At 42.0% G+C, this 10,999-nt stretch overlaps 1 protein-coding gene across 2 annotated transcripts; it reads right to left on the minus strand.

The window, feature by feature from the left end:
• Positions 1–6,611: 6,611 nt before the first annotated feature.
• LOC146509168 (methyltransferase-like protein 27) lies at positions 6,612–10,435 on the minus strand. 2 transcript variants are annotated; one of them, XM_085176395.1, is made up of 6 exons: positions 10,025–10,435; positions 9,607–9,739; positions 9,098–9,287; positions 7,765–7,900; positions 7,589–7,681; positions 6,612–7,457 (listed from the first exon to the last, which is right to left on the minus strand). In XM_085176395.1, the coding sequence occupies exons 2-6, from the start codon at positions 9,693–9,695 to the stop codon at positions 7,213–7,215; spliced, it is 753 nt and encodes a 250-aa protein (XP_085032521.1). In that variant the 5' UTR covers positions 9,696–9,739; positions 10,025–10,435; the 3' UTR covers positions 6,612–7,212. The 2 variants fall into 2 exon arrangements, with proteins under 2 accessions (XP_085032521.1, XP_085032522.1); XM_085176396.1 differs by having other exon boundaries at positions 6,622–7,457; positions 9,098–9,226; positions 10,025–10,415.
• Between the last annotated feature and the right edge of the window lie 564 nt (positions 10,436–10,999).

Genomic DNA, 10,999 nt, shown 5'->3' on the forward strand with positions numbered 1-10,999 from the left:
GTTCTTTAAAGAACAAAAGGTTCTTCATCCTTAGCAATCTAAGTTTGATGGTGTAAATGGTATAAATATTTATTCACTATAACGAGGCTGCGAATTATACTGTGTGTTTTCTTTGTGTGTATGTGTGTGTGAAGGGGGAGGGCGGGTTACCTGGCAATTACCCTTTTTGAGAAGATGGTAGGAAACTGAATATTCAAATAAAAGTTAGAAATATTTGCTTAAAAATATACTGGTGGCGGGGGGAGCCTAAAGACCCTAACCCCCCCCCCCCACACACACACACACACACACCCCTAACCCCGCAAACCCATTATGAATATGGTGAGTTAACAAACAGTAGACACAATACACACATTCAAATACTGTACTTTAGTTTTAAATTTTAATAAAGCATTACTATTTTCTACTCCAAGGCATTACTTTTGAGATTATTATATATTTTTGAAAATATAGCATAATGATAATACTAGTTATTGTAAACTTTACAAACCACCCAGCAGTATGTAAAGTCAAATTATAAAATACAAGTAAATAACAATTGCAGAACAGAATGTCAGTGTAATGAACACACACTTCGTTTTGACAAAGCGCACTGCTTAGGTAAATGATCTGAGTAGTTGTTCATCACTGAGCAATTTGTTAATATGTGTTTCGAGCCAAATAAATGACAGGGAGAGAGAGTGACGTCAGAACACGTCATACTATAACCTCCCGTGAACGGACGCAGGGGGTCAGTCGTTGGGATGCGCATGCGCAAACAGAGTGCGCGAGCGGCGGGCCTTGACCTTTCGGGAAAAAAAAAACTCTTTCTCACGGACGGTGACAGCGAAAAGGAGAACAGTCTTCAGTACCTGCTGGACTTTGAAGCTCTGGATTCTGGGACTGTTGGAAAAGGTAAAACATTTTCACTAAAACCTTATTACTGTTTTGTTTTTGTTACTCGTCATTGTAGCTTGCTGTCAATGTTTTGCTAACAGTAGCGATTAGCTAGATACGTTAGCTGTTGACGTCAGCGCAATTGTTTTCCTAACAAAACCACTGTTATAATTAAGTGAAGGTGCTCCCAGCTAATTTGAACCTTTGGCTTCTAAAATATGTGGTTCAATTGCGTGATGCGTACATAACCTAATGTCAGCTAGACCGAAATTAAAATTTAATATATTGTTAAAGTCACTAAAATGGCGCCTGAAGCCTGTTGTGGCGTGAGCTCTGAGCCGTACATTAAACACTCACATGAACCTGTACTTTGAATTCTGTATGAGCTGTATAAAATAGAGCTATGCATAAGTGTTTTGAATGAATAATTAGATTGGATAACTCTTTATTGTCTAATCTAATTATATAGAAATGTGACATGAGAAGGTGTGTCTTTGACTGTTCCTGTATAACTTATTTTCGGACTAGTTGACAAGTTATGCTCTGGTCATTTGATGTTTCCAAGATAGATGTTCTTTTGTAATATAGTTAATTTTTTTTTTTTGTATATTTCATTTATCCACCATCATACATCATACATACAAGCTAAGAAGAGGTCATTATACTAACAAGAGGTATCAACGCTGGGCCAAAGTTCAGCACATGGTTAAAGTTTGTAATCCAGCCAGGGTGTAAATATCACTCAGCAGCCAGAGCTGAAGCAGGTAGCATCAACACATAAATCTACTCTACCCGGCTTAGATCACAAGACCACCTCTGACCAAAAAGCTGTAGATTTTTCTTGTTTGCACAAATTAATCCAGATTCACATTAATTGTGTTCACAGCTCCAACAAAATGAGGAAGAGGAGGGGGAGAAACACAATTAGGTTGAATTACAATTGGATGGAAGTCAAGGACAAGGAGAAGGAAGCTTAGGATGAGGAGGAAGAGAAGCAGCAGGAGCATATTTAGGGATCCCTATGATGTCATTGAGGTTTGTTTCATTAATATTGTCCTCTCACAAAGAAAGATGACTTGTTTTAGTTCACCTACTTCCTGTATTAAATAGTGATGTGCAAAATGTTGTGAAAAACCATGGAGCAGCACGTATAGTGCATCTGCAGGTAAATGAACATCAAATCTCTAAGACAGACTGAAATCTGTATATTTATCACCCTTATGATAAAACCCATGTCAGCCATTGGTTTATGGACTTTGTATTTTGAAGCCTCAACATTTGCTTTATTGCTGTTGCTATGTTGGGACCATATTATGATGAGGGATCAGAATCTGGAGTCATACACACTATTGTTTCATTTAGTGTGTATCCATAAGATTCGTACAGCAGATCCAAGTTGTGCCTTGAAAACAGGAAAGTCGTCTGCATAGAGGAGAACTTTAATAGCAGGCTTGTACAAAGTGAGGCTTTGTGCTCACATTTGCTGCAAACACTCGTTTGACTTCTGTCGCCCTGTTTTGATGCAGAATTCACTTGAAATCAGGCAAGAACTGGACTTATTTTTTTATAATGTGTTCTTGTGAATTGATTGCGTATCGCATATGTTTGATTTGACTTTCTGCAAGACAACAGTCGTCCGCTGGCCAAAAAAGTTTTCCAAATACCTCCACGTGATCTAGCCTGGATTTAGAAAAGAATAGCAAAAAAAATCTGCACCTCCTGCTTCAGATGCAATTTGTGTTTCTGTGTTCAGAGGCGAGAGGGGAGAGCCTGACCAGGAGGAGTCGAACATTAACTCAGCTCTTCCAGGGCATCCTGCAGACTCGGCTGTTGGGATCGGCGAGGGATGACGTGAACACCAAACAGGAGTCCATCACAGGTCAACTGCAGGTATGCGAGTCAGACCTTCTGAGGAGGGTTTCACTTTTCTCTCTTCTTTATAATTTACTCTTTTCTCTCTCTTTCAGCTCCTTGTCTCAGAGTGGGAGGGATTTGAAGCACAAAGGGAGGAGCTTGTCGTTTGGTTGGCTGATATGGATGTCCACCTGAGTGAGGTTGACCAGCTGACAGGGAACACCAGTGAAAAACTGAAACAACTGCAGGTGTGGGCTTGTTTTGATATGACATATATTTGATATGATACACATGTCAGAGACATCATCCTAAACTGGACTAACAAAGGACCATGAGTCCAACATAAAACGTACATTACATAGCGTAAGGCTGAAGTTCATTGATCAATTTAATCACAAACTTGTTGTTGAAATGTTTTGACTGAACATGCAAGCATCTGCTGGTGAAAATGTGTTGATTTATTGGTCTGTTATGAAGCTATTGCTGTTTCTAATGTGTTCTTATCACTTTCTGATGTTTTATTAATTAAACAATACATGTATTAATTGTTGTGTTATCTGTAGATATAGTATTTATATATATTTATTTATAGTATAGCAAATATATTTAATTATTACTGTTTAAAACACTAATATGTGACATGTATTAGTAGTGATGTTGTGCTTAGGGTTAAAATGCCTTTTTGTCTTTTGGTAACTACAAAATGACAATAAACCATTAATATATGTCTATGCTGTGCTCGTATTTATTTTACCCTACTCAAATTCAATTTATGATACATTTTATTTTGAAAGATTTAAAATGTTTTTTTTAAAGAACCATTTGAAGGACCTTTCAAACAATGGTTCTTTAAAGAACCATTTTTAAAAAGGTTCTAAGAAAAACCATTGAAGAACCTTTAAAGGTGCCCTAAAGAACCATCAAGAAATGGTTCTTTGGGGCACCTTTAAAGGTTCTTCAATGAACCACTGAAAGAAATGGTTCTTCAAAGAACCATTGTTTGAAAGGTTCTTTGTGGCACCAAAAAAGGTTCTTCTATGGCATCAGTCTAAAGAACCACTTTTGGTTCCAGTTGGCACCTTTATTTTTCTGAGTGTACAACAGTGTAACTGCTCCTGAAGGTTTTTCATGTTCGAAGTAGAATAAAGGGCCATGCTCCAACTGATGTTCAGCCAGTATTTTAATCTTCTTTTCACCAGCAAACACCGTGAAAAACTGGTGAAATGATCAATGAAAAAACACGGATATTACATCAGCAGAACAAAAATTACAACTCAAATAAAACATACACACAAAGTAAATGCACCAACATACCGTGTGCGCCTTTCTACTGAACATTCATGAGCAGTTGTAGTCCATATCTTCTATATTTCCACCTTTTACACAAGCCAGCCTTCTCTCTCTGGCTCGAGCCTTCAGTCTCTGGTGACATTTGCTCTTAATTGAGCATCACGCCAAAGCATGCGCACCACAAAGCACCACACTCAGGTCCACCAGTAGGTGGCGACAACACAACATGAATCCAGATTAAACACTAAATTTTGAACATTGCAATCACATAATAATTACATTTCAATGCGACGGCTACAACAGGCTTGCCCCAGACTCCCATCTCACCTCTAACAGAAGGATCCAACTTTATCGAGGTTTGTGTGCTTCACCTACTATTTATACCTTTTACCTCAACCTAAGTCCTAAAGTGTATCTTTATTTCCACACAAACTAGGACAAAGTGTTTCCATCAGTGGGGGCAACGCCAACATAACCTGGTCACTGATGTTTCTCCAACCTCCACCACAGGTTCAACAGTGGAAAGAAAACACCTCTTACTGCTGCACGATGGGAGTTTCTTCACACTGTAACTGTTTTTAGAGATTACGTTTAAAACAGTGACAGTGTTTTGTAAGAAAGGAAGTTACTTTAAAAGAGGGAGTTAGCAACTTTACAAAACAGAGTCAAAGAGAAAAGAGTTGCTGAAATAAAAGGAAGTTTGTCCCAATGTCACTTTCAGTCACAAACACCACCAGACAACTGCTTGTTAGCCATCTCTCTCTGTCTCTCGCTCCAGCAGAAGCAGCAGAAGGTTAAACTGAAGGACGTCAGCAGAGGACTGAGAATGGCAGTTTGCACTGAAAAGACTCTGTGGAGCTTCATGTTCCTCCTGACAGGTGAGACTGAAGTGATGCTTTCATTCGTTTTTAATGTCCAGAGAAAGACGACACTGTCACAGGAACAGGAAAGAAGAAAGCAGAAGGGCGTCCGAGCACATTTATTAGTGTGAAACAATTTATGACCTCACTGTTTTTCTCTTTTTGCTGAAATGATGACGCTGGCTGCACTGCTATAAAACATATTTGCTTTTTTTAAACATTTCATTTATTAATGAAAAAAAAAAAACAGTTTAAACTTACTGGGACAAATGTGACAAAGTAGCTGCTGCCTGAGCCTAATAAGTGTTGTGTCACCCAGCTGTCAGCGAGTCTTACTTCACTCTGCAGGAATTCAGAAAACTCTTCTTTGCAGAAATGTTTACATTCAGTCACATTGGAGATATTTACTAATAATAAGTAACAAAAGTACATTTTTAAAGAAATATCTATAAATGAATCTCAGTCAAAAGAGGTTGAAGAAAGTTGACTTTAACACAATATTACACAATATCATAAACTCTTCGTGGCACAATCCTAACGTAACACACGATTGTTTAAAGCTTTCAGTAGCTGAGTAACTGCTTCAATATTTAATTTTACTTTATTTCTTATAGATGTTTTTTGTTGGTGTACAATAATAAGTCCATGGTTTGAACATCCTCAGCTCAGCGCCCTCCATACTCGATAAACTACATGACCTGACGTCCTCGTGTAGGCCTTTCAGTGTCATAGCGACCACTAGATGGCACTGTCAGTGGCCCGCTACCTTAACAGTGAACCATGCAAAGAACATGTGAGCTTTATTCGTTGGAGGTTATGTGTCAGAATTTCAGGAGCAGGACCACGCCTCTAAACACGCTCCTTCCTGTTGTCATCTACAGAGGTTTCCCCAGTTCTGCAAGCTGTTCATTCTCGTTTACGTGCCCCACCCTCCATCCTTGGAGGCCTTCCCCAAACCGCAGCTCAATTCATGTCCAAGCATCACCTTTACCTACTCAAACACTGTCAAACCTAAAATGAGGACGTGGGCCCAGCGAGTGAAATGATGGTTTGCATGTTTAATACGTGTTGTGTTCCTTGGAACACTTGCAGGATGTTACGGTGGGCTTCAGCATGTGTTAGTGCGTCAGTAGTTATAGTGTGAACATATAATTACTTCTATACCATCTGTTTCCAGGTGCTGTGGGTCAAACTGTGATCTATCCTTTCACGTCTACCTGTGCTGTCAGAGGATCCACTGTCACCCTCCCCTGCACCTTCACACCTCGGAAGTCTTTCAGTGATGGTCGGAGAGAAGTTCCTCTAAAGATCGTCAGAGTGCGCTGGTGTAAGAACCATGGGATCTGTCAGGGCCCCACTCTATCTGTGTATGACAGTAACTCAGCAAACAACGATCGTCGTTATCAATATCTGGGAGACATGAAGACAAACTGCACTTTACAGATCAGAGATGTTCAGCAGGGAGACCACGCAAGCTTTCGCTTCAGGATGGAAGCTGATCATGTTAAAGGACATTTTACTAACCAGACAGGAGTGACTGTCAGAGTTGATGGTGAGAGAAAAATGTCCTGACATTAATAATAAAAAACATAAATGAGCGTTCAATGAAACTAATGATCATTTGATTTTAGAGTCGAGTAAAATGAGACACACGCACGCACACAAACGCACACGCACACACACAAACACACACGCACGCACACAAACGCACACGCACACACACAAACGCACACGCACACACGCACACACACAAACACACACAAACACACACAAACACACACGCACACACACACACACAAACACACACACACGCACACACACAAACACACACAAACACACACAAACACACACGCACACAAACACACACACACAAACACACACAAACACACACAAACACACACGCACACACACGCACACACACGCACACACACACACACACACAAACACACACGCACACACACACACAAACACACACACAAACACACACGCACACAAACACACACGCACACACACACACACACACACACACACACCTGCTGAAAAAAGGTGAAACTGCAACAAAACGCACACACATGTTTGGTTTGTTCCTCTCGTGATGTGAGAAGCAGAGTAAATGTTTATTTAGCCAATAAAACATGTGACACGTGGTTTAAGCGTCTTTTCCTGAGCTATGAGACGATGCACTCTTCATCAAACCTGAAGTCTCATGTTTACGTTGATACAGTTCAAAAAAGATTTAAAAAGTCCTCCGTGATGACGTCACTGACCAGCAGAGCTGCAGCTGATGTGAGAGCCACCTGCTCCCCCTCCCACTCAGCTGCACCACATGCCCCTATGGACCGACCGATTTCTTGTAGAAATAAACCTTCCCGCTGATGAACACGACCTCCTCCTCGGTCTTTCCATCTCTCTCGACTTTCAGATGCGGGTCTTCCATGTATCGGTCCACCTCCTGGATTGCTACTCGACTCCACAGTCCCTCCTCCTCCATCCGTTGCAGCTCTGCCTCCAGGTCCTTCTTGTAACTCTCTGCCGGTGCTCCTCTGTGGTTCCCTCTCACCATACAGACAAAGCCTCCTGAACACAAATCGCAGCTACAGAGCTACATGAACGTGCTTGATGTGAGGCATAAGTGCTCACGGCTGCACCACCATGCTGCTGATGCCAGACTGCACAATGCACATCCTTCAGCTAAATGCTAAAGTTACCTGGTTTGGCGGCCTGGCACAGCTCCCTGACAGCACTGACTGGAACAAAGCCAGCATCCAGAGCGCCAACAATGGTCACCACATCAAACGCATCTGGAAGAGAGAAATCCCTTCAGTTAGCACGAGAAGAACAGGGCTATATTTATGAATGTGTGGTAGGTGTGTATGTGTCGCACCAGTCTGTACAGGTAGCGGCTGTGGACCCAGTAAGACCAGTTTGAGGTCCTGATAGAGGCCGGTCTTTTCAGCTATCTGCAGCATGCCTTCACTGCCGTCCACGCCCACAAAGTGCCTGAAGCCCAGCTCGAACATCTAAATACACAAGAAACAACCGACGTTTGTGCTGGTTGGACCTGTCAGCTGCAGCTCTCGCTCCACAGACGCGTCGTATTCACACATTCCTGTCATGTTAGAGGTTTGACTAAGGCCTCTGCTGATTGTGACCCACACCCGTTTTCACACCTCGGCTCGTGTGATTAGGTAGAGCAGGGGTGTCAAACTCAAATACACAGTGGGCCAAAATTCAAAACTGGATCAAAGTCGCGGGCTAACGTTAATATTCATTGGAAAAAAATCTTCCTCCAAATATAACTAGGAATCTTTTCTTATGGACTCAAACAAGTTTTGCTGAAAAACTGAATATGGAACAAGCAAAACTTAATACTAAACAATATATATAACTTATATAAACGTATATATAACTTAATATTGCACACATGCCTTCTGAATTAAATTTTATCATTTTATCATTTATCAGATTTTCATCATATTCTCCCACCTGTCCAGAAAGCTCCTGTTTTCTGCCTTTCTTTGTTCCATTTTGGGATAGGTAGCATGGCAGTATTTGCATGGTTGCTATGACTATGGAGAGGGTGCTAATGGGTCCTGTCATGACTGATGCGCCAAAACACCAACAGAGCATTCTGGGAATTGTAGTATTAGCAGTTCATGCACTGTATAATACTGGCAGGCCAGCTCTAATAGTAATTTTGTATGGCTTCGCAGGCCAAATTTAATTAGGCTGCGGGCCAAATTTGGCCCACGGGCCAGAGTTTGACACCTATGAGGTAGAGGATCAATAGGGGGCCCATGACCCTCCCGAGGACACTCCCATAGGGCTTAAATCTGGGACTCTCCACCAACTGCATCCAACTGAAGAAGCTTCTCGGATGAAACGTCTTCAAGAAACTTAAAGAAGTCCAGACGCTTTTCTTTCCAAGCTCCTTAGACGCCCATTAAATACATTTAGGTCACGATGCTGTGATTAAAGCCTTTAAACAGGTTATAAACAAACATTTTTACTTAAAGTCCAAATGGTAATTGTAACAAACACTTTCTAGCTCTGTACTGAACCATCTCCCAGGTTCATTATTCTTCTTTTTCAAGCTGTTTTTTGTCTAAAAAAGTTGTTGTTGTTTTGGGGGTTTAAACAGTGCTGAGGCTCAGTGGGGGGGGGGGGGGGGTCACCTTAGACCAAGGCTCATAATGCTGGAAGGAAACTGCTCTCACCAGTTTAGCAACACATCCGGTCCCACAGGCGACATCCAGAACCAGAGCTTTTTCAGGATTCCCAGTGAAGTGCTCAGACAGACAGCTGACGGCCAGATGTGGTGCTCTGTAGCTCATCAGGGTGTGATCCTGTCCAACATCAGCAAAACCAAACATCCTGTCAGTGGACTGCAGCACAGACACTCCTAAACTAAAACGGGACAATGTCTTCGGTTGCTTATAAAGATCTGTGAATCAAACCACCCAGCTGATGAGAAATAAGTCCCGACAGAGAGCATCTTTAGCATGTTTATCAGCAGCTGGGAGCAAAAGGGTTTCAACCAAGTGTTAGAAATGAGCTTTTTATTTTCAGTCATTTCATTTGTCCAATTACTGTTGAGCCCTTGAAATGACGCGATTTGGTTAAAAATTATTTTTTGTGTGTGTGACTGGACCCCCTCCTTAGAGGATGGTGCGTGGGCTGGAAGCCTTGTTCAGTAATAGAGACATTTCTGGTCCTTCACACCGACCTTCTCGTAGTTGTCGGCCCAGGAGCTGTAAAACTGAACGCGGTCTCTCGGATCAGAACTTTTGCAGGACTGAAAGGCGGCCCTCGCATCGTCTGCGCTTCGTCCGGACTCTGACATGATGGTGGCTGCAAACCTGCACGAAGAAGAAGAGAAAGAAGCCGAACTCTGACGTGAAGGTTACATTATCAGGGAGGATCTTTGTACTGGGGAAGCTGGTTATCAAACTACAACGTGCTGAAACTACGATCTGTGTCATCCAAAATATGTTTGCCATAAACACGTTTTGTCCACGTTGTTGGGAGAAGACTTTTAAAACGAGCCTGTCTCATTTCTGCATTTGTAAGCCTGTGGACACAAAGAACACAGCAACTAGCAATTACAGGACGTGATCAGGAAACCAAAGAGCAAACACACAAACCTCACTCGCCCTCCTCAGAAAGCTCTCGGGACGCTCGGGTTTAATGAAAAATCAGAGTTTGTTAATCCTCCAGGTTTTCTGCTCCAGAAACAACAAAACTCAGAGTTACTCTGTGTGCTAAACCTGCTCGCTGGCAGTTTTTCCTCAACATACCCCGAGGTTATCACTGGCTCCTCCCCCTCCTGCTGCACCTGAAACAGGTAAAATGCAGCTGCAGAGCGTCAGTCTTGTAATAAGCAGACGTGAAAGACGTGAAAAAGTATTTCAGGTATCTGTGCGAGTACTTTTTACTTTCCCTCCCTACAAATATTTATACTTTCTACTCTCGTTACTTTTGCTTTAACACATTTGGGGGGAGTTATAATTTTGTCACCGCGAGCCTCCAAACATCTTTGAGTCTAAACAGAAACACGCTATGCTATTTGTGTTAGCTTGTTTGGTGACTTGCTGCAGCCGCCACAGAGAGCGCCGTGTTTGCGCGGGACTAATCGTTATCACGACCATCAGTGGTGCAGGCGACAGTTCACCTGTGGAGTGTAGATCACTATTTGGCTCGTGTGCTCGCTATTTTCTTTGTTCTAAAAGGGTGTGTGTGGTTCCTTCATATTGTATAGCTGGGAGTAAATCTTCGTAGCTGTGTGACTGTGAGCAGCCAGCCTGGTGCCGAGTGTCCTTCCATATTTGTCTGATTGTTTTTAATGTTCTTGTGACCGACGACCTTTCAGGTGGTGGCTCCTCTTCCACACTCCTTTTGTTTTGTTGTTAACAAAAATATATTTAATAAAGGTTTAACACCCGAACCAATCTGTGTGCACAACATTTTTACATCTCCTAGGGGTGAAATTCTCTTAGTTGGTGTTGTGGCATTTAATCATCATTTAATTCTGACACACACACACACACACACACACACACACACACACACACACCTGCTGAAAAAAGGTGAAACTGCAACAAAACGCACACACATGTTTG

This window comes from Neolamprologus multifasciatus, chromosome 11 (assembly GCF_963576455.1).
Source record: "Neolamprologus multifasciatus chromosome 11, fNeoMul1.2, whole genome shotgun sequence".
Classification (NCBI taxonomy): domain Eukaryota; kingdom Metazoa; phylum Chordata; class Actinopteri; order Cichliformes; family Cichlidae; genus Neolamprologus; species Neolamprologus multifasciatus.

Bases quoted from the DNA above. Each gene is read 5' to 3' on its own strand.
- LOC146509168 (XM_085176395.1), bottom strand. From the start codon at position 9,695: ATGCGAGGGCCGCCTTTCAGTCCTGCAAAAGTTCTGATCCGAGAGACC. The intron at 9,288-9,606 runs GTCGGTGTGAAG...GTCCCGTTTTAG, and splicing joins GGGCCGACAACTACGAGAAG to TTTAGGAGTGTCTGTGCTGC. The intron at 7,682-7,764 runs GTGCGACACATA...TCTCTCTTCCAG, and splicing joins GCCGCTACCTGTACAGACTG to ATGCGTTTGATGTGGTGACC.